Source organism: Nomascus leucogenys, unplaced genomic scaffold (assembly GCF_006542625.1).
Source record: "Nomascus leucogenys isolate Asia unplaced genomic scaffold, Asia_NLE_v1 Super-Scaffold_241, whole genome shotgun sequence".
Lineage (NCBI taxonomy): Eukaryota > Metazoa > Chordata > Mammalia > Primates > Hylobatidae > Nomascus > Nomascus leucogenys.
Window position 1 is genome coordinate 2,024,184 of NW_022095767.1, and position 27,937 is coordinate 2,052,120.

Here is a 27,937-nt window from a genome sequence, read left to right on the forward strand (position 1 = left end):
GCTCACCCTCCAGGGTCCTATATTGTTTTGCAACTCTTCAGTTCTGCCCTTGTAGTGCAAAAGTAGCTGTAAATGATGTATAGATGCGGCTATGTTCCTATAAAGCACAATTCATGGGCACTGACAGGTGAGTTTCATATAATCTTCACAATCCCAAAAATATTCTTTTGGCTAGGCATGGTGGCTCATGCTTGTAATCCCAGCCCTTTGGGAGGCCAGGACAGGAGGATTACTTGAGGCCAGGAGTTTAAGAACAGCCTGGGAAACAAAGGGAGACCCTCCCCCTCATCTCCACAAAATTTTTTTAAAAATTAAAAATTAGCGGGTGTGGTGGTGCGTGCCTGTAGTCCCAGCTACTTGGGAGGCTGAGGTGAGAGGATCGCTTGAACCTGGGAGATGGAGGCTGCAGTGAGCTGTGATCATACTGCTGCACTTCAGCCTGGGCAACATAGTGAGACTCTGTCCCTAAAAAAAAAAAATTCTTTTGATTTTTGCCAACCATCTAAAAATGTAAAAACCATTCTTGACTTGAGGGTTATGATAAACAACCCCTGCTTTCTATGATACTGGGACAGTCTCTACCCCGAGATTCTGGGACTTTATCCCCAATGAGTACCACAGTGCCTGGCACATAATAGGCACTCACTAAACGCAAGTGGAATGAGTGAATGAATGAATGAATGAATGAAGTGCCCTGCCCTCTGCTGTCACGCTGGGGTCTTTACATTAAGTCGGGGTGTCTCTCTGTATTCTTAGGGCCCTCCTCAGGACTTGTCTGTTCATCTCTGGTGAGTAGAAACATTTATTTTTGTTTCAATGAGAGGTTTCTGGGTTGGGGTTCCAGGCTGGGTATGGGAGGAACCTCCGAGCCAATTAGTTATGCCATTCTGAGATCCCTGAGCACCGACTTCTGAATCTAGCTCTGGGCTGGGGGCTGCTGGGGATGGGACAGACAAAGGAGGGTCCCTGACCTTGGGAGATGATGGTCTTGTTGGAAGGAAAATGGTTACGATGATGATGGCGATGATGATGACGATGATGATGATGGTAATGATGATGGTGGTGATGGTAATGACAGTTCCAGTTGTTTTTGCAGGATTTTTTGTTTTGTTTGTTTGTTTCTTTTGCACCTATAGCATGTCAAGCATATAGGGGTGGAGGTTTACAGTGTGGCTTTTGGAGCCTGCTGACCTGGATTCGAATTCTGACCCTCACCTTACCTAGCTGCGTGACCTTGGGCCGGTAACTTAACCTCTCTCTGTTTCAGCATTCCTCTCTGGAAAATAGCTTAATGACAGTATCTACTTCATAGTGCTTTTAGGAGGTGTAAACGAGTCTGTCAAGTGCTTAGTCCTGGTCCTGACACACAATGAGGACTTTATACAGCATTAGCTGTTGTTATTACTACATTTAATCTGTTCTAAGATGCATGGTTGTTTTTTATTTTTCTTCACATTTGAACATCTCTGACATTGAAACGGCTCTTGAGATCCACAGTGTCCATCTTCTGCTGAATTTTATAGGCAGGAAATGTTCTTTCATAATGGCACATAAAAGAATGGTGCATTGAACAATTGCTGGTGCCTCAGCTCTTTAATGAGCTCCTTTAATCTTCACAAAAGCCCTTCGGAAAATAGATTTGATTCTTACTCTCTGCCCCTCTACTTTCTTCTTTTCTTCTTCTTCTTCTTCTTCTTCTTCTTCTTCTTCTTCTTCTTCTTCTTCTTCTTCTTCTTCTTCTTTCTTCTTCTTCTTTCTTCTTCTCTTCCTCTTCCTCTTCTTCCTCTTCCTCTTCTTTCTTCTTCTTCTTCTTCTTCCTCTTCCTCTTCCTCTTCCTCTTCCTCTTCTTCTTCTTCTTTCTCCTTCTCCTTCTTCTTCTTCTTTTCTTCTTTTTTTTTTTTGCAAAGGAGGAGGGTAAGTGAATTACTTAATGTCACATGGTGAGGAAGTGATGGAGATGGGATTTGAACCCAAAGCCTCAGTGCCTCAGTTTACCATCTCTTGCTAGTAATAAAACACAGCATGATGATGCTCCCATCTTCTTGTTGCCCAGGCTGGAGTGCAATGGCATGATCTCAGCTCACTGCAACCTCTGCCTCCCAGGTTCAAGCGATTCTCCTGCCTCAGCCTCCCAAGCTGGGATTACAGGCACCCGCCACCACACCTGGCTAATTTTTTATATTTTTAGTAAAGACAGAGTTTCACCATGTTGGCCAGGCTGGTCTCGAACTCCTGACCTCAGGTGATCCACTCGCCTCAGTCTCCCAAAATGCTGGGGTTACAGGTGTGAGCCACCGCGCCCAGCCGACGCTCCCATCTTCTAAGTGCATACCACATAATAGCAGGTGCACTATTGCCATTTATAAAAAATGTGCAGCTGTGGCATCTCCCTCTTTTCAGAAGAGGAACTTGAGGCCCAGAGAGGCAAAACCAGTTGCCGAGGTCTTAGAACACGCAAGTGGCAGGGTCAGGATTTGAATCGTGTTCTCCTGCGTTAGCGCTCCTTCCGCCCTTCCGCGCCAAGATGTGGTCAATGGGGTGGGGACCAGGGTGAGACCAGGGAGGCTCTCTCGTGGGTGCAAGATTTAAGGGGACGCTGAAAATCTCAGTCATTAAGGTCCATCATGTTTTAATGCAACATTAAAAAAAATCAAAAACAAGGCAAAAAAATTTCGAGATGAACAAATATCAAAATTATAACTAAAGACAGGATCCAATAGAGCCGGGACTAAAAGGAGGTGGATGAGGTGAGTCGGGCAGTCAGATTGTGTCTTTTTTCAAAATTTTGATGTTTGTTCAACATGGTTTCTTTGCATCCATTAAAAAAAAAAGTTAAACACCAACTTGAACCAGATTTGCATTCGTTTTTTAAAATTGAGGTGAAATTCGGCTGGGCGCAGTGGCTCACGCCTGTAATCTCAGCACTTTGGGAGGCCGAGGCGGGTCAATCACTTGAGGTCAGGAGTTCAAGACCAGCCTGGGCAACATGGTGAAACTCTGTCTGTACTAAAAATACAAAAAAATTAGCTGGGCATGGTGGCACACGCCTGTAGTCCCAGGTACTCAGGAGGCTGAGGCAGGGGAATCGCTTGAACCCGGGAGGCGGAGGTTGCAGTGAGCCGAGATCGCACCATTGCACTCCAGCCTGGGCGACAGAGCAAGACTCTGTCTCAAAAATAAATAAATAAATAAATAAATAAATAAATAAATAAGGTGAAATTCATACAACATAAAATTAATCTTGTAATGGTTACTGGCATTTCTATTTCTCTTCATATTTACATTTATATTACATATTAGCATTTACATGATGTTAGATATTATATGCAATTACATATGATTTGTAATTAATACTTATTCTTTATATTGTGTATTTATGTTTACAACCTATTATATATTATACCACATGTCATAAAATATATTTATATTATGCTATGTATTTTCACAAATTAATGTTTTTATATTTCACATTTATGTTTATACAGTATGCAATATAATAAGATTTATAGATTGCCTATTTACATTTACATTATATTATATTTATATGCAATTACATATAATATATAACTAATTTATTCTTTATATTGTATATTTACATTTATATCATCTTATCACATATTATACCATATATCATATTTATATTACAGATTTACATTTATATTATGCTACAAATTCTAGAGAATTAACATTTATTATTTATATTGCACATTTATGTTTATATACCATATTATGCATTATATAATACACTATACCGTAGCTTTATATATTACATATTTACATTTACATTATGTTAGGTGATATAAAATTATATATTATGTATAATTAATATTTATTATTTGTATGTTACATTTATGTCGTATTGTACATTATGTATTTTAATATACATTTACATTAACATGACACATTTACACTTATACAAAATTATATATTATGTATAATTATGTATTACACATAATTAATATTCTTTATTGTATGTTACATTTATATCATGTTGTACATTATATACTATAATATACATTACATTAACATGAGGTATTTATACTTATATAAAATTATGTATTATGGGCTGGGCACGGTGGCTCATGCCTGTAATCCCAGCACTTTGGGAAGCTGAGGCGGGTGGATCACTTGAGGTCAGGAGTTCGAGACCAGCTTGGCCTACATGGTGAAACCCCGCCTCTACTAAAACTACAAAAAATTAGCTGGGCGTGGTGGTGTGCACCTGTAATCCCAGCTGCTTGAGAAGCTGAGGCAGGAGAATTGCTTGAACCCAAGAGGTTGCAGTGAGCCAAAACCGTGCCACTGCACTCCAGCCTGGGCGACAGAGCGAGGCTCTGTCTCAAAAAAAAAAATTATATATTATGTATAAGTATGTATTACATGTAATTAGTATGTATTATTTATGTTGCCCATTTACATTTATAGTATATTATATGTTATACCACATATTTTACATTTACAAAGACTACGGTGTATTCTATGTAATATAAATATTACACGTATATTTATATCATATTCATTTTATATATTATAGAGTTATATATAGAATTATATATAACTATAATTATTATATATAGCTATCTGCAATATAGTTATATATTATTATATAATGATTATATATTATATAATTATATATAACTATTATTTATATTGAATATTTACACTCAGATTATAAATATATTCATGTTACATTTATATTCAGTGGCTTTTTTTTTTTGGAGACAGAGTTTCACACTGTTGCCTGGGCTGGAGGGCAGTGGTGTGATCTCAGCTCACTGCAACCTCTGCCTACTGAGTTCAAGCGATTCTCCTGCCTCAGCCTCCTGAATAGCTGGGATTACAGGCACCCGCCATCAAGCCCAGCTAATTTGTGTATTGTTAGTAGAGACGGGGTTTCACCATGTTGCCCAGGCTGGTCTCGAACTCCTGACCTTGTGATTCACCCACCTCGGCCTCCCAAAGTGCTGGGATTACAGGCGTGAGCCACAGCCCCCGGCCAGTGGCATTTAGTATATTTACAATACTGCGCCGCCATCACTGCCGTTTAGCTCCAAAACATTCTCATCACCCCCAAGAGAAACCCCATCCAGGGCAGTTGCTCCTGCCTCCCGCAGCCCCCCGGGAACCAAGAGTCTCCTTCCTGTCGCTGTGGATTGGCGTGTTCTGGGCATTTCCTATGAATGGAATCACACAGTGTGTGGCCGTTTGTGCCTGGCTTCTCTCACTGGGTGTGATGTTTTGAAGGCTCATCTCCATTGTAGCCCGTGTCAGTGCTGCTTCCCTTTTGATGGCTGACTTTATTCATTTTGATTTCTAAGAATACTGTATTAGAATACTGCTTGTTTTACTTATTGTCATTTACCTTGATGACTGGGTTTTTTGCCTCTCACGTTTTGCACCTGAGGCTTGTGACTCATTTTCCTTCCCCTACTTCTGTCCGAGTGACCATGGAGATGGGCACACAGTGAGCCTTCAGGAAATGCCCGGCGAAGCCATCGCCAAATTCCAGACACCCAGCCAGACCCAAAGAGCTGAGCCATCCCCCCGAATCCGTGTGTCAAAACTTGGTGGTGACCTGTAGAAGTGGAAGCCCGCTCCCCATGTCTGGGCTCTGGCCCCTGTCTCCAAGGGGCCTACCTTGATGCTGAAGGGCTGTTAGATCCAGGCTGTCACCGACTTAAAAAATCAAAGGGGTTCAGGGGGAAAGGCAGCCTCCATATGGCAATATGGGGACCCAGGCATGGGGGCCGTGCCACCTCTGTCCTTGGTGTCTCTTTGCAGGTACGCAGGCCCCATGGAGCGGGCAGGGGCAGAGAGCATCCTGGCCAACCGCTCAGACGGGACTTTCTTGGTGCGGCAGAGGGTGAAGGATGCAGCAGAATTTGCCATCAGCATTAAGTAACTCCTCTCTCCCTGACTCATAACCTTTTGGGGCCTGGGCCCTACGGGCCTGGGAAAAAGGGTGTCCAGGTAGAAGTGTACAGTAATAACATCCACCTTTTACTGAGGCCCTGCTGGGTCCCAAGTGCCTTTCACCTTCCTTATTTCTTTTAATTGACAACCACAAGAAAGAGATATGATTCCTATAGAGGCTCAAAAAGGCTTTTAAAAATTAATTAATTAATTTGAGTCAGAGTCTCCCTCTGTCGCCCTGACCTTTCTTTTTCCCGCTTTTTTTCTTTTCTTTTCTTTTTCTTTTTTTTTTTTTTGAGACAGAGTCCCTCTGTCGCCCAGGCTGGAGTACAGTGGTGAGATCTCAGCTCACGGCAACCTCCGCCTCCCAGGTTCAAGAGATTATCCTGCCTCAGACTCCCGAGTAGCTGGGATTACAGGTGCCCGTCACCACGCCCAGCTAATTTTTGTATTTTTAGTAGATATGGGGTTTCTCCATGTTGGCCAGCCTGGTCTCGAACTCCTGACCTCAAGTGATCCGCCTGCCTTGGCCTCCCAAAGTGTTGGGATGACAGGCGTGAGCCATCGTGCCTGGCCTGAAGGCTTTTATTTTTAACCAATTTTCATATTTTTTCTTTTTTTTAACTTCCAGGAATTTCTAATTTTTTAAATTTTATTATTATTATTATTATTATTATTATTTTTTTGGTGACAGAGTCTCTCTCTGTTGCCCAGGCTGGAGTGCAGTGGTGAGATCTCAGCTCACTGCAACCTCCACCTCCCAGGTTCAAGCGAGTCTTCTGCCTTCGCCTCTTGAGTAGCTGGGATTACAGGTGCACATCACCATGCCTGGCTAATTTTTTTGTATTTTTAGTAGAGACAGTGGGGTCGGGGGGTGCAGTTTCACCATGTTGGCCAGGCTGGTCTTGAACTCCTGACCTCAGGTGATCCACCCGCCTCGGCCTCCCAAAGTGCTGGGATTACAGGCGTGAGCCGCCGTGCCTGGCCAATATTTTTCCCATCTTTATGTCCATGTGTACCCAATGTTTAACCCCTGCTTTTAAGTGAGAGCACGTGGTATTTGGTTTTCTGTTTCTGTGTTAATTTGTTTAGGATAATAACACCCAGTGCATCCGTGCTGCTGCAATGCACATGATCTCATTCTTCTTTATGGCTATATAGTAGTCCATAGTGTATATGTACCACATTTTCTTATCCAGTGCACTGTTGATGGGCACCTGGGCCGATCCATGTCTTTGCTATTGTGAATGGTGCTGTGATGAACATACGAGGGCATGCGTCTTTTTGGTAGCACAATTACTTCTTCCTTTGGGTATATACCCAGTCATAGGGTAGCTGCATCAAATGGTGGTTCTATTTTTAGTTCTTCGAGAAACCTCCAAACTGCTTTCCACGGTGGCTAAACCACGTGACATTCCAACCCACAGTCTAGAGGAATTCCCTTCTCTCACATGCCGCTGAGTTTGTAATTTCATTGTTATTTTTGGCTCCTGTGAATTTCCCTTCGTTTTTTTTTTGAGAGCTCAGCAATTTTTTTCTCAGCGTTTCTAGGGGGTTTTTTTTAATAGGAAGAGTTTTTTTGTTTTGTTTTGTTTTTTGTTTTTTTGTGATCTAGTTTGCCACGTGAGCAGGAGTGGAGGTCTTCTCCAAGGCCCCTTTTAGCCTATGTCCAGCATGTTGACAGAAACGGATTTTTCCTCCCTCTTCCTTTATATCCTATGGTCGTCTATATTCGTGGAAGGGGAGGTCTCTTCCTATCTGTTCTAGAACACCGCCTTCTTTACAAGATCTTACTGACTTCTCAACAAACCTGTGAGTCAGGGAAGATGATTCCTCTTCTACGAGAGGAAGGCATTAAGGCTTTAGAGTAGCAAAGGCCCCAGGGAATGGGTTCTGTTGGGACAGCTTCAGTCTTTGGGTTTCAGTAGTTACTCCTCCCTGAAGGGGTCAAGGTTGCTTCCTCCATGACTGGGGCTTGATGGGGAATGGGCCTGGTCCCCAGACTCAGGGCCTGGTGACTATCTGGTTCCAGATATAACGTCGAGGTCAAGCACATTAAAATCATGACAGCAGAAGGACTGTACCGGATCACAGAGAAAAAGGCTTTCCGGGGGCTTACGGTAAGGGCCAATGTGCGCTCAATCCCAGCTTTCCAGAACCTAGGAGGACCCTCCCTGCACCTCCGCCTTGGGACCCCCTTTTCCCACATTCAGGGTGACCCCCCTCCAGTGGCATGACAGTGCAAGTGACCTTAAACTTATGCTCTTAATGATGTACAATTGGAATAATAATGAATAACAGCAGTTGAGTATTGACAGAGCATTTAAGTGTAAGATATGTTCATTTTTAAATTTTATTTATATATATATACACGTATGTTACGTATACATGTATGTGTGTATATATGTATATATACATACATATGTATGTGTATTTAAATTTTACTTACGTATATATACATACATATGTATACGTATGTATGTAGTATATATGTATATATGTGTGTCTGTTTATTTATATAGATAGATAGATAGATAGAGAGAGAGAGAGAGAGAGAGAGAGTCTTGCTCTGTTGCCCAGGCTGGAGTGCAGTGGTGCAATCATAGTATGCTGCAGCCTCAAATTCCTGGGTTAAATAATCCTCTCGCCTCAGCCTCCTGAATAATCCTCTCGCCTCAGCCTCCTGAGTAGCTGGGACTATAGGCATGCACCATCATGCCTGGCTAATTTTAAAAAAAGTGTTTTTTTGTAGAGATGGGGACTTGCTTTGTTGCTCAGCCTGGCCTTGAACTCCTGGGCTCAAATAATCCTTCTGTCTTGGCCTCCCAAGGTGTTGGGATTACAGGTGTGAGCTACTGCATTCAGCCCTCAAATATGTTATGGATAGAAACCTAATTAATCCCCTCAAACTTCTTTCTGAGTTCCCATTTCACAGATGGGTAAAACTGAGGTTTACTCCTCGTCTAGCTTCACTGAATGGCAGAGCCCATAGCTTGTCTTTGCCTAATCTGCTGCATAATCATTTCAGCAATAATTCAAATGCCTTTTGAGTGTTCTTGCTTCTGTTTGGTGCCTTGTAATTTTCAACCATATTTTAGACATTTTAGGCCTAGTGGTCTAAGGCTTATGGTTTTTACCCATGGTCTATGGGCCCTTGAGAAGCTGAGTCTTCTGAAAGAAAATCCAGAATTTTGCATGCATCTGTATTTTTTGTCTTAGATTTCACCGATTCTCAGATGGATCTTTGACTCCCCCAAAGGTTAATTTGTTCAACAAATCTTTTTTTCCCCCATACTTTTTATTCTAAAACATATTCCCCCAATTTTTAACTTCTGAAAAATTTCAGACAAGCTGTTGGAATAGGGTAGTGAGTATCTATGAACCTTTCATATAGGTTTACTTTAAAAAAATACAAGAGACAGGGTCTTGCTCTGTGGCCCAGGCTAGAGTGCAGTGTTGTGATCATAGCTCACTGTAGCTTCAAACCCCTGGGCTCAGGCGATCCTCCCTCCTCAGCCTCCTGAATAGCTGGGACTACAGGCATGCACTGTCATGCCTGGCTAATTTTTTAAATCTTTTGTAGAGATGGGATCTTGCTATGTTGCCCAGGCTGGTCTTGAACTCTTGGCTTCAAGTGATCCTCCCACCTTGACTTCCCAAGGTGCTGAGATTACAGGCATGAGCCACTACATCTGGCCCTATGATGATTGCTAATTGTAAATTAAGGCATGTGGCCCCATAGAAGGTTTTGAATTTGGTGAGCTAATTATCTGGTAAATTTGTCACGAAGTAAGTGAGTCCAGTATTGGAAGAACTTGTTTTAGGCAGTGTGGTCCCTTCCCTATAAATAGTTCTGGCTGCTCAGGGAGGTGATGAACTCCCCATCATGGGGAGTATTCAAGGGGTCACTTTCCAAGGAGGCCAGAAGCAGGGCCTGCTTCGTGTGAGGAGTTGCAGATGGCTCTTCCTAGCTCTGCCCCATTACGGGCTGGGCCGCTGGGCTAGCATCTGCCATGTTGTCCGCCTTCTAGGAGCTGGTGGAGTTTTACCAGCAGAACTCCCTAAAGGATTGCTTCAAGTCTCTGGACACCACTTTGCAGTTCCCCTTCAAGGAGCCTGAGAAGAGGACCATCAGCAAGCCGGCAGGTAGGAGGTCTCAGACTGGGGGCTTACAGCCCCAGCCCCTTCCCATTGTGGAGGGAAAGTCTGGGGATGCCATTGACACCCCTTCCAATGGGCTTGCAGAGGTCATATCTATGCAGTAGCAGGAACCCCTTTCCACTCCTGTGTATCCTTTCATATATTTTTTTATTTTATTTAATTAATTAATTTATTAATTTATTTATTTTTTGAGACAGAGTCTCACTCTGTCGCCTTAGCTGGAGTGCAGTGGTGCAATCTTAGCTCACTGCAACCTTTGCCTCCCACCCCCCAGGTTCAAGGGATTCTCATGCCTCAGCGTCAAAATAAAAAAATAAAAATAAACATTCAAAAGCAGTCTTATTTTCTGGCTGGGTGCAGTGGCTCATGCCTGTAACTCCAGCACTTCGGGAGGCCAAGGCGGGTGGATCACTTGAGGTTAGGAGTTCAAGACCAGCCTGGCCAACATGGTGAAACCCCATCTCTACTAAAAAAAAAAAAAAAAAAACCATAAAAATCAGCCGGACATGGTGGCACAGGCCTGTAATCCCTGCTATTCAGGAGGCTGAGGCAGGAGAACCACTTGAACCCAGGAGGCATGGATTGCAGTGGGCTGAGATCGTGCCACCGCACTCCAGTCTGGGTGACAGAGAGAGACTCTATCTCAAAAAAAAAAAAAAAAAAGTGTTGTTTTCTAAATTCGGATGGGAGGATGATGCTGGGAGTACACTTGTGTCCCCTTAAAGTACAGGGCATCCAGTACTCTGCAGAAAAGAGCACTGAGGAGCCCTTTATCCTGGAGTTACTGTCCTGAGAGCTTGTGCCCCCAAACAGTGAGTGGGTATCTGCCCCAGACCCTTTTCTCACTTCTGTTATCTCTCCACAGTGGGAAGTACAAAGTATTTTGGCACAGCCAAAGCCCGCTATGACTTCTGCGCCCGGGACCGATCAGAGCTGTCGCTCAAGGAGGGTGACATCATCAAGATCCTTAACAAGAAGGGACAGCAAGGCTGGTGGCGAGGGGAGATCTATGGCCGGGTGAGGCAGGCAGGGCTGGGTGACAGGGGGAGGGCATGGGGGTTGAGCTGGTGGTGGAGGAGACTGGAATTGGGGACTGGAGAAGGTGAGGTGCGGCTCCCATGGAGGTCTCTCCTGGTCGGAGGGAAGGAAGGGACACAGGGATGTCATTTATGCATTTATGCAACCTACCTGCGTGTATTCAGCACCTGCTGTGTGCAGACATTGTGCTGGGTGCCAAGGAGACAGAAACAAGCACGGTACAAGGATTGCCTTCATGAAACTTATAATCGAACGTGGAGGACAGACCTGTAACCAAGCAGTCATGACACTGAGTGGTCAAGGCTAACAAGGGTGCTGGTCACGGTGGCTCATGCCTGTAATCCCAGTGCTTTGGGAGGCTGAGGTGGGAGGATCTCTTGAGGCCACAAATTCAAGGCCAGCCTGGCTAAAATAGTGAGATCCCACCTCCACATAAATAAAAATAAAAACAAAAACATGAGTCGGGCGTGGTAGTGTGTCCCAGGTACTCGGGAGGCTGAGGTGGGAGGATTGCTTGAGTCCAGGAGTTGGGTGCTGCAGTGAGCTACGATTGTGCCACTGCACTCCAGCCTGGGTGACAGAACAAGACCCTGTCTTTCAAAAAAACAAGAAAGAATAAAAGAGATTGTGGTGGAGAATCACAGGGCAGCGTGGGAGCACTGAGGGAGCTCCTGACTCACCCTAGGAGCGGATCAGGATGACTTCTGAAAGGCCAAACTGATTAATAAGGGATAAATAAAGTCATCCAAGTGAAAAGGTTGCAGATGTGTTGGGGGAAAGTGTTCCAGACAGAAGGACCAGTGTGTGCAAAGGCCCTGGGGTGAGAGGGTGATTGGCATGTTTGGAAAACGTCGAGGCAGGAGGCAGGTATTTGTGTCTGTCTTGCTCATTGCAACATCACATCACTGCTTGAGACAATGCCTGGCACACAGTAGGTGCATAATCAGTACTGAATATACAAAGAGGTAGAGCTGGGACTAAACCACTGTGCTCCCTTTGCCGGTTTGAATTCCGACTCTAAGGAGTGGAATAGACCTCAAGCCTCTTCAAGTCCACTTGTTTCTGCCAGGTTCTCATTTTTGTTCCATGAAGGCAGAGCACCTTCTTTATTTCATCCACTGATGACTTCTCAGCCTCTAGAATTCTGCCTTATGATGGATTTCTCAGAAATATGTTTGTGTAATGAAGGAAAGGACAGTGGTTAGAGTTTACATTCTACTGGGGAAAATATACATAAAAAATGATCTGGATAATTGCATAGATGAGGAGTTTTGTTACAACATTGGAAAGTCAGTTTAATGAACAGTGGAGAACAATTAGAGTTTGAGAGAGGCTTTTGGAGCACTGAGGAAGGACTGGGATGTAAAGGATTCATCCATCCATCCATCCATCTATCCATCCATCCATCTCAACCGATGCATCTATCCATTCATCCACCCACCCTTCCATTCACGCATCTATCTATCTATCCATCTATCCACCTACCAACCCATTAAAACATTAATCTATCCATTAATCCACCCATCCAGCCAACATCTATTCATCCATTTCTATCTGTGCATCCATCCATCTATCCATGCATGCACCCATCTGTTAATCTATCTCTATATTTATCCATCCATCCACCTACCCACCAGTCCATTAATTCATCCATCCATCCATCCATCCGACCACCATCCACTCATCCATCCAATCACCATTCATCAACCCATGTATCCATCCACCTATCTATCCATCCATCCATTATCTATCTTTCTATCTAGCTATCTATCTATCCACCTACCCATCAATCCAATAATCCATCCATTCATCTATCCATCCAGCCAACAAATATTCATTAAGTATCTACTGTGTGCCAGGAACTGTTCTAGGCTCTTGGGATTCAGTGACAAATAATACAGACAAAAATCCCTGCTGGCCAGGCGTGGTGGCTTATGCCTGTAATCCCAGCACTTTGGGAGGCCAAGGTGGGTGGATCACTTGAGGAGAGGAGTTTGAGACCCGCCTGGCCAACATGGTGAAACCCTGTCTTAACTAAAGATACAAAAAAATTAGCTGGGCATTGTGGCATGCGCCTGTAATCCCAGCTACTTGTTAAGCTGAGGCAGGAGAATCGCTTGAACTCAGGAGGCGGAGGTTGTGGTGAGCTGAGATCGCACCACTGCACTCCGGCCTGGGCAACAGAGTGAGACTCTGTCTCAAAAAAAAAAAAAAAAAAATTCTGCCTTGTAGAGCTCACGTTGTAGTTGCAGGGAGGGGAACAGACAAAAGCTTGTAAATAAGCAAATGATACATAATGAATCAGACGGTGATACGTGCTATAGAGACAGATAAAGCAAGAAAAGGGGTCCGGGCGCGGTGGCTCACGCCTGTAATCCTAGCACCTTGGGAGGCCGAGATGGGCAGATCACCGGAGGTCAGGAGTTTGAAACCAGCCTGGCCAACGTGGTGAAACCCCGTCTCTACTAAAAATACAAAACAATTAGCCGGGTGTGGTGGCAGGTGCCTGTAATCCCAGCTACTCAGGAGACTGAGGCAGGAGAATCACTCGAACCCGGGAGGTGGAGGTTGCAATGAGCCGAGATTGCACCATTGCACTCCAGCCTGGGGGGCAGAGCGAGACTCTGTCTCAAAAAAAAAGAAAAAGAAAAAGGAAAGGGGCTAAGCAATGTTGGGGTGGGTGGAGCTTGCAATTTTGAATAGTGTGGCTAGGAAGGCCTTGCTGATAGTGACATTTAGGGAGGGACTTTTAGGAGGTAATGTGTGTGTGTGTGTGGTCAGCCTTGTGTATGTTGGGTGATGTGTTTTCTGGGATAGAAGGAATAGCAGGTGCAAAGGCCCTGAGGTGGGAGGGAGCCTGCCTGGCATGTGGAGGGCAGTAGGAGGATGTGCAGAAGCTGCTCTGATGAACTCCTCATCTGTTTCCAGGTTGGCTGGTTCCCTGCCAACTACGTGGAGGAAGATTATTCTGAATACTGCTGAGCCCTGGTGCATTGGCAGAGACGAGAAACTCCAGGCTCTGAGCCCAGCGTGGGCAGGCAGCGGGGCCAGGGGCTGTGACAGCTCCCGGCGGGTGGAGACTTTGGGATGGACTGGAGGAGACCAGCGTCCAGCTGGCGGTGCTCCCGGGATATGCCCTGCCATGGTTAATTTATAACACCCCAATTTCCTCTTGGGTCCCCTCAAACAGTTAGGGTTTAAGGGGGTTACATTTAATAAAAGGATGAAGATGGATGGAAGGACTGGTGTTGTTCAGAAGGACCTGACAGGAGAGAGATGGGGAGACAGTGTGCCACACTGACAAAACTGTCTCACCAATCCACAGACAAAACCCCCTCACCAGTTCACAGACACACAAAGCCGTCTCACTAATCCACAAAGCCCCCTCACCAACCACAGACATACAAAGCCCCCTCACCAATCACAGACAAGCCCCTCACCAATCACAGACAAAGCCCCCTCACCAACCACAGACAAAGCCCCCTCACCAACCACAGACAAAGCCCCCTCACCAACCACAGACAAAGCCCCCTCACCAGCCACAGACAAAGCCCCCTCACCAACCACAGACAAAGCCCCTCACCAACCACAGACAAACCCCCCCCACACCCCCCACCACCACAGCCCCCCCCCCCCCCCCCCCCCCCCCCCCCCCACCCACCAAACCCCCCCTCCACCACCCCCCAATCACAGACAAAGCCCCCTCACCAACCACAGACAAAGCCCCCCCCCCCCCCCCACCAACCACAACCCCCCCCCCCCCCCCCCCCCCCCCCCCCCCCCCCCACCCCCCCACCAACCACAGACAAAGCCCCCCCACCAACCACAACAGACAAAGCCCCCCAAAGCCCCCCACCAACCACAGACAAAGCCCCCCACCAACAAGCCCCCCACCAACCACAGACAACCCCCCCCCCCCCCCCCCCCCCCCCCCCCCCCCCCCCCCCCCCCCCCCCCCCCCCCCCCCCCCCCCCCCCCCCCCCCCCCCCCCCCCCCCCCCCCCCCCCCAACCACAGACAAAGCCCCCCACCAACCACAGACAAAGCCCCCTCACCAATCCACAGACAAAGCCCCTCACCAATCCACAGACAAAGCCCCCACCAACCACAGACAAAGCCCCTCTCACCAATCCACAGACAAAGCCCCTCACCAACCACAGACAAAGCCCCCCCACCCAACCCCCTCACCAACCACAGACAAAGCCCCTCACCACCACAGACCCCCTCACCAACCACAGACAAAGCCCCCCTCACCAGACCACAGACAAAGCCCCCTCACCAATCCACAGACAAAGCCCCCACCACCAACCCCCACCACACAAAGCCCCCCACCAACCACAGACAAAGCCCCCTCACCAACCACAGACAAAGCCCCCTCACCAACCACAGACAAAGCCCCCTCACCAACCACAGACAAAGCCCCCTCACCAACCACAGACAAAGCCCCCCACCAACCACAGACAAAGCCCCCCACCAACCACAGACAAAGCCCCTCACCAATCCACAGACAAAGCCCCTCACCAATTTCTGTCTCCCAACTTGACTGCTGTTCTCTGTCATTTATTAATACAATACAACTTGAATCCAGGATATGAAATTCCCTCTTTTGGGCTGGGCATGGCGGCTCATGCCTGTAATCCCAGCACTTTGGGAGGCCGAAGAGGGCGAATCACCTGAGGTCAGGAGTTCAAGACCAGACTGGCCAACAAGGCAAAACTCCGTCTCTACTAAAAATACAAAAACTAGCCAGTGCCTATAATCCCAACTACTCAGGAGGCTGAGGCAGAAGAATCGCTTGAACCTGGGAGGCGGAGGTTGCAGTGAGCCAAGATCGCACCCCTGCACTCCAGCCTGGGCAACAGAGTGAGACTCTGTCTCAAAAAATAAATAAATAAAAAAAATAAAATAAATCGGGAATTTGCTGGGCGCAGTAGCCCATGCTTGTAATCCCAACACTTTGGGAGATTGAAGTGGGTGGATCACCTGAGGTCAAGAGTTCAAGACCAGCCTGACCAACATGGTGAAACCCCGTCTCTACTAAGAATACAAAAACTAGCCTGGCATGGTGGCAGGTGCCTGTAATCCCAGCTACTTGGGAGGCTGAGGCAGGAGAATCGCTTGAACTCAGGAGGCAGAGGTTACTGTGAGCTGAGATCAGGACACTGCACTCCAGCCTGGGTGACAGAGCAAGACTCCGTCTCAAAAAATAAATAAATAAAAATAAATAAGTAAATAAATAAAAGCGAGAATTTCTTCTTTTTTTTTTTTTTTAGTACTCAAAGATTTTTATACTCAGGAAAGAATTTTATACTCAAAGATTCAAGATCACAAAAATGTACCGCTCATTCGTTTTTCTTTCTTTTTAAATTATTTTATTTCATTTTTTTCAGGGACAGGGTCTTATTCTGTTGCCCAGCCGGGGGCACAGTGGCACAATCATAGCTCACTGCAGCCTCCACCTCCTGGTGTCAAACAATCCTCCCACATCAGCCTCCCAAGTAGCTGGGACTAAAAGCGAGCACCACCACATCCGGCTAATATTTTATTTTTTGTAGGGAGGGGGTGTTGCTATGTTGGTCAGGCTGGTCTAGATCTCATGGGCTCAAGCGATCCTCTCACCTTGGCCTCCCAAAGTGCTGGGATTACAGGTGTGAGCCACTGCACCTGGCCTCATTTGTTTTTCTTTTTGAGACAGAGTCTTGCTCTGTTGCCCAAGCTGGAGTGCAGTGGTGTGATCTTGGCTCACTGCAACCTCCGCCTCCCGGGTTCAAGTGATTTTCCTGCCTTAGTCTCCCAAGTAGCTGGGACTACAGGCACGCACCATCATGCCCTGCTAATTTTTTATATTTTTAGTAGAGATGGGGTTTCGCCATGTTGGCCAGTCTGGTCTTGAACTCCTGACCTCAGGTGATCCACCCGCCTCGGCCTCCCAAAGTGCTGGGATTACAGGGGTCAGCCACTGCGCCTGGCCATTTTTTATGTAATAGTCTTTATTAATTATTAAAATTGCAGTAAAGTATACATCACATGAAATTTATTATCTTAACCTTTTTTTTTTTTTTTTTTGAGACGGTGTCTTGCTCTGTCACCCAGGCTGGAGTGCAGTGGCACAGTCTCAGCTCACTGCAAGCTCTGCCTCCTGGGTTCACGCCATTCTCCTGCCTCAGCCTCCTGAGTAGCTGGGACTACAGGTGCCCGCCACCATGCCTGGCTAATTTTTTGTATTTTTAGTAGAGATGGGGTTTTCACCTTGTTAGCCAGGATGGTCTCTATCTCCTGACCTCATGATGCACCCACCTCAGCCTCCCAAAGTGCTGGGATTACAGGCATGAGCTACCATGCCTGGCTTTTTTTTTTTGAGACAGTGTCTTGCTCTGTCACCCAGGCTAGAGTGCAGTGGCGTGATCTCGGCTCACTGAAACCTCCGCCTCCCGGGTTCAAGCGATTCTCCTATCTCAGCCTCCCAAGTAGCTGGGATCACAGGCACCCACCACCACACCTAGCTAATTTTTGTATTTTTAGTGGAGACGAGGTTTCACCATCTTGGCCAGGCTGGTCTTGAACTCCTGACCTCGTGATCCACCCACCTCAACCTCCCAAAGTGCTGGGATTACAGGCATGAGCCACTGCGCCCGGCCTATCTTAACCATTTTTAAGTGTTGAATAGTGTTAAGTACATTCACATTGTTGTGCAACCATCACTGTCATCCATCTCCAGAACTTTTTCACCTTGCAAAACTGAAACTCTGTACCCATTAATCAACTCCCCATTCCTCTCTGCCCCTATCCCCTAGCACCTACTATGATCAGATTTTTATTTGGAGTCCTTTAGAGCTTAGACTTTTTTTTTTTTTTTTTTTTTGAGATGGAGTCTCGCTCTGTCACCAGGCTGAGATGCAGTGGCGTGATCTCGGCTCACTGTAACCTCCGACTCCCAGGTTCAAGCGATTCTCCTGCCTCAGCCTCTCGAGTAGCTGGGAATACAGGCGCCCACCACCACGCCCAGCTAATTCTTGTAGTTTTAGTAGAAATGGGGTTTCCCCATGTTGGCCAAGATGGTCTCGATCTCCTGACCTCGTGATCCACCAGCCCTGGCCTCCCAAAGTGCTGGGATTACAGGCGTGAGCCACCGCGCCCAGCCCTTAGACTTTTAATGCTCATAAACTAAGATTCAGGATCTCCAAGGAAGATTTTGAAGTTCGAAAGCCAGGGAGGCTGAGGCCAGAGGATTGCTTCAGGCCAGTGCATGGTGGCACACAACTGTAGTCCCAGCTACTCAGGAGGCTGAGGCGGGAGGATTGCTTGAGCCCAGGAGGTGGAGGCTGTGGTGAACTATAATGGCACCACTGCACTCCAGCCTAGGCAACAGAGTGAGACCTCATCTCTAAAAACCAACCAGGCCAGGCACGGTGGCTCACGCCTGTAATCCCAGCACTTTGGGAGGCCGAGGTGGGCAGATCACTTGAGGTCAGGAGTTTGAGACCAGCCTGGCCAACATGGTGAAATCTCGTCTCTACTAAAAATACAAAAATTAGCCGGGCATGGTGGCAGGTGCCTGTAATCCCAGCTACTTGGGGGGCTGAGAAAGGAGAATCACTTGAACCTGGGAGGTGGAGGTTGCAGTGAGATGAGACTGCACCACTGCTCTCCAGCCTGGGTGACAGAGCAAAACTCTGTCTCAAAAAAACAAAAACAAAAACAAAACAAAACAAAACAACCAACTAATCAACTGACCAACAAAAGCCAGGGAGTTGCTTTTTGGGTAAATCTGCAGGCTGCTAGAATAACCCTTAGTAGGCAAAAAGATGGGCTGGCCTAAGCAGACAGGGCTGGGGAAGGACCATGGGCTATAAATTAATTTGGGAAAAAGTAGTTCATAGTTCCAAATATATTACCCTACCATACTACTAACAGAGGCACCTCCCATGTCAAGCATTCAATGTTGTCTGGCGCTGTGAAAGTAAGCACTTTCACTTTGATCTCACAGCCAGCTTCGTGATATTTTATTTTATTTTATTATTTATTTATTTATTTATTTTTTAGATGGAGTCTAGCTCTGTCACCAGGCTGGAGTGCAGTGGCACGATCTTGGCTCACTGCAACCTCCACCTCCCGAGTTCGAGCGATTCTCCTGCTTCAGCCTCCGGAGTAGCTGGAATTACAGACACATGCTGCCACGCCCAGCTAATAGTCGTATTTTTAGTAGAGACAGGGGTTTCACCATGTTGGCCAGGATGGTCTCGATCTCCTGACCTCGTGATCTGCCCACCTCAGCCACCCAAAGTGCTGGGATTACAGGCATGAGCCACTGGGCCTGGCCGGGTTTTTTGTTGTTGTTGTTGTTGTTGTTTTTGAGACGGAGTCTAGCTCTGTTGCTCTCAGGCTGGAGGGCAGTGGTGCGATCTCGCCTCACTGCAGGCTCCGCCTCCCGGGTTCACGCCATTCTCCTGCCTCAGCCTCTCGAGTAGGTGGGACTACAGGCACCCACCACCATACCCAGCTAATTTTTTGTATTTTTAGTAAAGACGGGGTTTCACCTTGTTAATCAGGATGGTCTTGATCTCCTGGCCTCGTGATCCACCCGCCTCGGCCTCCCAAAGTGCTGGGATTACAGGCGTGAGCCACTGGGCCTGACCGGTTTTTATTTTTGTATGAAGTAGAGCACAGTGGCCAGGGCTCTAAGAGATTCTAAGTTCCTCTCTGCCCCTGTGAAATTAGCTATAAAGTTTTGGGAAAGACTTCACCTCTCTGAACCAGAGAAAGATGAAATCAGCTCGCCACGGGCACAGGGTCGATATACATCTAAGCACAGAGCCACGCTCTTAACCATCACACTAGTGCCAGGTGGGGATCTTGGCATATCCTAGCTCTCTCTACAACCCCAGGTAAGCCAACGCCTAGATGGTACCTGCACACACCTGGCCAGGTGCAGGATATAGCTTCTGAAGCCTGGAGTGAAGTGTTTTTATGTTTGAGGAACCATGAACCTGGAAATGGGTGTTGGAGGAAGCAATGCAGTCCCAAGGGATCAGGAACTAGGATGGGGGGTTTCTGCCCCTCCCGTGACTCCCCCAGAGTCACACCATGAACCTACCTACGGCCTAAGGTGGCTACCTGGCTGTCTAGTTCAGGGTGTTGGTGAGGCTGAGGTCATGGACTTGTTCATGGAGTTCCTGGCTGGCCCTCACCTTCAGCCCCCGGCTGTGTGAATGACTCAGGCGCAGACCTGCCTGAAGAGCACGTATAATCCAGTCGGGGACTGTAACAATCAACCAGGCAATTATAACACAGAGTTGATGAATTTCATAAGGAAAACAGGTGGCTGTGGAAGCAAATACATATCTAACCCAGGCTTGAGAAGGGGAGGATGGTCAGGGAGGGCTTCCTGGAGGAGGAAACATCTAAGGTGGCAACTGTATAATCAGCTGGATGGAGTCACCTAGAAAATAAATGAAGGGACAGCCAAGCACGGTGGCTCATGTCTGTAATCCCGGCACTTGGGGAGGCCGAGGTGGTGGATCACTGGAGGTCAGGAGTTTGAGACCAGCCTGGGCAACATGGTGAAACCCCCATCTCTACTAAAAATACAAAAATTAGCTGGTGTGGTGGCAGGTGCCTGTAATCCTGGCTACTCGGGAGGCTGAGGTAGGAGAATCACTTGAACCTGGGAGGCAGAGATTGCAGTGAGCTGAGATTGCACTACTGCACCCCAGCCTGGACAACAGAGTGAGACTCAATAAGAATAATAATAATTAATAAATAATGAAGGGAAAGTTTTTTAGGGAGAGGTGCAAATGATAGTGATCCTGGTAGGTTCTGGAAACTTCAAGGGGCTCATTTTGCCTGGAGAGGGAGGAAAGTGGGGGGTGGGGTGGGTGAAAAGTTGTTGGGAGACTGGGCGTGGTGGCTCACACCTATAATCCTAGCACTTTGGGAGGCCGAGGCAGGTGGATCACTTGAGCTCAGGAGTTCGAAACCAGCCTGGCCAAGATGGTGAAACACCGTCTCTACTAAAAAAATATGTGTATATATATATATATATATATATATATATATATATATATATATATATTTAGCCTGGGTTGGTGGCATGCACCTGTAATCCCAGCTACTCAGGAGACTGAGGCAGGAGAATCGCTTGAACCCAGGAAGTGGAGGTTGTAGTGAGCTGAGATTGTGTCATTGCACTCCAGCCTGGGCGACAGAGCAAGACCCCATCTCAAAAAAAAAGAAAAAGAAAAGAAAGGGCTGTTAGGAGTGGGATGAAGCCCAGGTGAGGCCTGATGCAAGATTTCCCTTCTTATGTGTCCCCGGGGGACCAGGAAGAAGGCGGGAGTAACTGAATCCTGAAGGTATCTTGATGGAGGAAGCCACTTCTTGCAGGTGTGGTGGAGGTGATGAGGGGCCCTTGGTCAGCTCTGAGGGCCTCAGGTGTGCCCTGAAGCAGCCTCTGCTAATGGCTGGGGAGTTGGGTTTGAAGGAACAGCTGGTACCCCAATATGTGAATACAGAGTTTCAAAGTTCACACAGCAGCCTCACAGTGCCCTAACTGGGAAGTCCTCTGGGGCTGGATGTCAGTTACTCAGGCACACCTGAGGCCCTCAGAGCTGACCAAGGGCCCCTCATCACCTCCACCACACCTGCAAGAAGTGGCTTCCTCCATCAAGATACCTTCAGGATTCAGTTACTCCCTCCTTCTTCCTGGTCCCCTGGAGGTGTGTGTGTCTGTTCACGTGCACACACACACACACACAGGCACACACGTGTGTGCTCACATACCCTGTATGAGTTTGCTGGACCCACATAGATGGCATATGCATATGCACACACATACACACGCGTGTGCACACGTGGACACTGTATTAGTTTGCTATACCCACGTGCATGGGACACACATGCCTGTGCACACACACACATGCGTGTGTGCACACACAGACACTGTATTAGTTTGCTAAGCCCACATGCATAGCACACACACATGCACACACATACACGCACATATGTGGACACACACACACGGTATTAGTTTGCGAGACCCACCTGTGTGGCACAAACAGATGCACACACATACACAAACATTTGTGCACACACACAGACACTATATTAGTTTGCTGGACCCACATGCATGGCACACACATACACACACGTGTGCACACACACATGCACATGTGTGCACACAGACACTGTATTAGCTTGCTAGACCCACGTGCGTGGCACACACATGTGCACACACACAGGCACTGTATTGGTTCTCTAGGGCTGCTATACCAAACCACCACCAACAAAGTGGCTGAAACCACAGAGATCAATTCTCTCCCAGCTGTGGAGGCCAGAAGTCCAAGATCAAGGTGTGGGCAGGGCCACGCTCACCCTGACGGCTGCGGGGTAGGGTCTGTGCTTGCCTGTTCCAGCTTCCGGTGGTGGCAGGCGATCTCCAGTGCTCCTTGCCTTGCAGACACATCGCCCCGATCTCTCACTCTGTCTTCACGTGAACAGCTCCTCTGTGTGTCCAAATCTCCTTCTCCTGTCTTATAAAGACTTGTCATTATATTTAGGATCTACCCTAAATCCAGAATGATTTCATCTCAAGATCCTTAACTCCATCTGTAAAGACTCTGCTTCCAAATAAGGTCACATTCTGATGTCCCGGGGATTAGGATTTCAATATGTAAATTTGAGGAGGTGGGGGAAGCAATTCAACCCCTGAGACAGATACACACACACACACACACACACACACACTGTACACAAAGTCCTCATAGAAATGCCTACATGTGCAACTGGCCAAAACAGACACACAGATGTTGATAAAGAAGGCGGCCCCGGAGATAACACACAAACAAGCACACACTGCAGAGATTCACGAGACAAAGATGCCCTCCCCATGACCCTACATTCTTGGCAAACAGATGCACAAATGGACATGGACCCAGACAGTCAAAAACTCCTTGCCAGCCGGGCGCGGTGGCTCACGCCTGTAAGCCCAGCACTCTGGGAGGCTGATGTGGGAGGATCACGAGGTCAGGAGTTTGAGACCAGCCTGGCTAACATGGTGAAACCCCATCTCTATTAAAAACACAAAAATTAGGCCGGGCACGGTGGCTCACACCTGTAATCCCAGCACTTTGGGAGGCCGAGGCAGTGGATCACGAGGTCAGGAGATCGAGACCATCCTGGCTAACATGGTGAAACCCCGTCTCTACTAAAAATACAAAAAATTAGCCGGGCGTGGTGGCGGGCGCCTGTAGTCCCAGCTACTCGGGAGGCCGAGGCAGGAGAATGGCGTGAACCTGGGGGGCAGAGCTTGCAGTGAGCGGAGATTGCACCACTGCACTCCAGCCTGGGTGACAGAGCGAGACTCTGTCTCAAAAAAAAACAAAAAACAAAAAACAAACAAACAAAAAAATTAGCCGGGCATGGTGGCACACGTCTGTAGTCCCAGCTACTTGGGAGGCTGAGGCAGGAGAATCGCTTGAACTTGGCAGGCAGAGGTTGCAGTGAGCCAAGATCACGCCGTTACACTCCAGCCTGGGGGACAGAGCGAGACTCCGTCTCAAACCGCACCAAACCGAACCAAACCAAACAAAAATCAAACAAAAATCTTGCCTATTGCAATAGGCAAACACAGCAGAGAGACAGCCACAGAGACACACACCGTGACTGACTGCAACAGGAAGACAGACCCCAGACCCAAATACTTTTCTCCATCCCCCGACAAAACCACCAAACAAGACTGAAAAAATGAATAGAAACACATGCACACAGATACAAAAATACAGGCTGGGTGCGGTGGCTCACTCCTGTAATCCCAGCATTTTGGGAGCCCGAGGCGAGCGGATCACCTGAGGTCAGGAGTTTGAGACCATCCTGGCCAACATGGTGAAACCCTATCTCTACTAAAGATACAAAAAATTAGCTGGGTGTGGTGTCAGCCACCTGTAATCCCAGCTACTCAGCCTGTACTTGGGAGGCTGAGGCAGGAGAACCGCTTGAACCCAGGAGGTGGAAGTTGCAGTGAGCTGAGATTGCACCATTGCACTCCAGCCTGGGCAAGAAGAGCTTAACTCAGTCAAGAAAGAAAGAAAGGAAGGAAGGAAGGAAGGAAGGAAGGAAGGAAGGAAGGAAGGAAGGGAAGGAAAACAGATGCAAAAACACAAACACCCTTTTTCTTTCATTTTTTTTAAGAGACAGGGTCTTGCTATGTTGCCCCGGCTGGGGTACATTGGTGAAATCATAATTCATGGCAGCCGTAGACTCCTATGTTCAAGTGATCCTCTCACCTTAGCATCCTGAGTAGCTGGGACTACAGATGCACGCCACCATGCCCGGTTAATTAAAAAAAATTTTTTTGTAGATATGGGGTCTTGCTTTGTTGCCCAGGCTGGTCCTGAACTCCTGGCCCCAAGTCATCCTCCCACCTCAGCCTCCCAAAGTGCTGGGGACTATAGGCGTGCCCAAATGCGCCTGGCCCCAACAGCCTCTTTCAAGAGGCAATTGCATGTGCACAAAATATTCACGGTGCTCCCTGAATGTACAACAGACAGCCCCCAATATAGACAGACATACACCCACACTCACTCACTCACTCCTACGTCCAGCCCTAAGAATTTACAAACACTGATAAAGACAAATGAAATCAGCGGATATAGACTTCAAACGCCGTCAGACAGACACCCACTAGATCAAACAGGGACATTCCGAAACATCACACAGACACACCGCCAGGCAGTCCCACCGCAGACAGCCGCAAATTAAAGCCGCGCTTGCCCCCTGATGGACAGCAGCAGTAGTGCGCCAGCTCGATAGTGCAATCCCCCAGAGCGCTGGGATTGCAGGCGTGAGCCAACGTCCGCAGCCAAACACGTTCATATTGTTGAGAAAGCAGAGAAATATAAAGTAGGTGGAAGGGGCTCTACCTATAGCTGTTTTCTGTGGTCTGAGGATTCTTCCCACTTCTTTAATTTCTCGTGATTTCTAGGGGTCTCAACTTGAACTATTTAATATTTTCTGGAAGAGAAACTTTTTTTGTGGGGGGGTCGGTGGGGGGGGGAGGTGGGACCGAGTCTCGCTCTTGTCTCCCAGGCTGGAGCACAGTTGCGCGATCTTGGCTCACTGCAACCTCCGCCTCCCAGGTTGAAGCGATTTTCCTGCCTCAGCCTCCCGAGTAGCTGGGATTACAGCGCCCAGCTAATTTTTGTATTTTTAGTAGAGATGGGGTTTCACCATGTTGGCCAGGCTGGTCTCGAACTCCTAACCTCAGGTGATTCGCCCGCCTCGGCTTCCCAAAGTGCTGGGATTACAGGCGTGAGCCACTGCGCGCGGCCCAGAGGAACTTTTTTTTTTTTTTTTTTTCAGAGGAACATTTTTTATCCAAAGGAATGACTCCCTAATGGTGGAATTCCAGGCAATGAAGTTAGGCGCGAGGCAGATTTTCACATAGGGAGCCGTCATATTTCATGGGTACCATTCACGCAAGGCGGGACTTGTTCTTAGGCAGCCAACACTTCCGCATTGCCCTGGCATGTGAGCCGCGGAACCAAGTTCCGCGTACCTTGCCCATTGTAACCCCACAGCACCAATTTGAAGCTATGTACTGCCCTCTGGTGGCCTTCGGTGATTTGGCTTCAGTGTCTCAAACTGATTAGACTGTTTCCAAAGATAAGGCTGTTAGGGGGCCTCAGAAGTCAGGTTTGGATGTTTGAGCTCTAAGCTGCAGGATCTGGGGAGCCGTGGTGTGGGGGTGATTGATTGATTGATTGATTGATTGATTGATTGATTTTTGAGAAAGGGTCTCACTCTGTCGCCCAGGCTGGAGTGCAATGGTGTGATCTTGGCTCACTGCAACCTCCACCTCCCAGGTTCAAGTGATTCTCCTCCCTCAGCCTCCCAAGTAGCTGGGACAACAAGAGCCCGCCACCACGCCCAGCTAATTTTTGTATTTTCTTTTGAGTAGAGACGGGGTTTCACCATGTTGGCCAGGCTGGTCTCAAACTCCTGACCTCAGGTTATCCACCTGCCTTGGCTTTCCAAAGTGCTGGGATTACAGGTGTGAACCATGCCTGGCCGGAGTGGAGATGATTTAAACAGTGGATATTCGCATATAATGTGCCCATTCCTGTGGTGTAAATAGTCCCACCACATCTGATTTCTTTTTTCTTTTTTTTGTTTTTTTGTTTTTTTGTTTGTTTGTTTTTGAGATAGAGTCTTGCTCTGTTGCCCAGGCTGGAATGCAGTGGCACAATCTCAGCTCACTGCAACCTCCACCTCCTGGGTTCCAGCAGTTCTCCCTGCCTCAGCTGCCTGAGTAGCTGGATCACAAGTGCCCACCACCATGCCCAGCTAACTTTTGTATTTTTATTAGAGATGGGGGTTTTGCTGTTTGCCAGGCTGGTCTTGAACTCCTGACCTCAGATGATTGGCCCGCCTCGGCCTCCTACAGTGCTGGGATTACAGGTGTGGGCCACCGCACCTGGCCCACAGCTGATTTCAAGTCATCATAAGTATCCTCACTTTCCTTGCCTCCAGTCCACCCAGCAAAAGCACAACCAACATCAGAGAGCTCAGGCACGGGGATAACCACAAGGTCCTAGGTAATCTGCATCTCCCTTCCTGCCTTGGCCATGCTGGCCACAGGCAGCAGGAAGGGGCAGAGGAAGGAGCTGGGCGAGGATGTGGCCTCAGCTGGAGTTTACTTAGATATTAGTTCCATGGAGAAAAATAAAGTGGAGTAACATGCTAGCAAGTCTTTATTTAAAACTTTAAAAATAAAAGAGTTTTTGAGGCCGGGTGCGGTGGCTCACACCTGTAATCCCAGCACTCCGGGAGGCCGAGGCGGGCGGATCACGAGGTCAGGAGATCAAGACCATCCTGGCTAACACGGTGAAACCCCGTCTCTACTAAAAGAATACAAAAAAATTAGCCAGGCGTGGTGGCAGGCGACCGTAGTTCCAGCTACTCAGGAGGCTGAGGCAGGAGAATGGCGTGAACCCAGGAGACGGAGCTTGCAGTGAGCTGAGATCGCCCCACTGCACCCCAGCCTGGGCAACAGAGTGAGACTCCCCCTCAAAAAAAAAAAAAAAAGAAAGAAATCTAGCCCCTTCTTCAGGGCCGAGAGAATTTTGAGCACTAGCCGTCTCTTGGTGGCCAGCAATAAAAAAATTTCTTTTTCCTTTTTTTTTTTTTTTGAGACAGAGTCTCGCTCTGTGGCCCAAGCTGGAGTGCAGTGGCATGATCTGGGCTCACTGCCAGCTCCGCCTCCTGGGTTCATGCCATTCTCCTGCCTCAGCTTCCCAAGTAGCTGGGACTACAGGCACCCGCCACCACGCCCGGCTAATTTTTTTTTTTTTTTTTCATTTAGTAGAGACGGGGTTTCACTGTGTTAGCCAGGATGGTCTCGATCTCCTGACCTCAAGATCTGCCCACCTCGGCCTCCCAAAGTACTGGGATTACAGGCGTGAGCCACCGCCCCTGGCCAAACCAATGTATTTCTTAAATGTATCTGATTGATGTCTCATGCCTCCCTAAAACGTATAAAACTAAACTGCTCCCCAACCACCTTGGACACATGTTCTCAGGACCTCCTAAGGGCTGTGTCATGGGTCATGGTCGTTCATATTTGGCTCAGACTAAATCTCTTCAAATATTTTACAGAGTTTTAATCTTTTCATCGACAGTAGATTTACACTAACTGAAGTCTCACCAGTATGTAACCATTCCTCTTACTGCCAGCCTTCCCCTTTTTAGAGAAAATGTATAAATACTGAACCTCTTAAGAACCTCTTTGGAAAAAACAGCTCCAGGCCAGGCACAGTAATCCAGTGCCTGTA

General features: G+C 47.5%; 1 protein-coding gene across 1 annotated transcript in view; it reads left to right on the forward strand.

Moving 5' to 3' along the window:
• Positions 1–14,347, forward strand: part of VAV1 (vav guanine nucleotide exchange factor 1) — an 82,655-nt gene extending 68,308 nt beyond the window's left edge. The window contains exons 22-27 of the mRNA XM_030807814.1: positions 757–788; positions 5,782–5,898; positions 7,946–8,033; positions 9,945–10,059; positions 10,940–11,091; positions 14,041–14,347. Coding sequence (XP_030663674.1) covers positions 757–788; positions 5,782–5,898; positions 7,946–8,033; positions 9,945–10,059; positions 10,940–11,091; positions 14,041–14,094 — 558 coding nt within the window. The 3' untranslated portion in view covers positions 14,095–14,347. The remainder of the gene's footprint in view (positions 1–756; positions 789–5,781; positions 5,899–7,945; positions 8,034–9,944; positions 10,060–10,939; positions 11,092–14,040) is intronic.
• Positions 14,348–27,937: the final 13,590 nt, after the last annotated feature.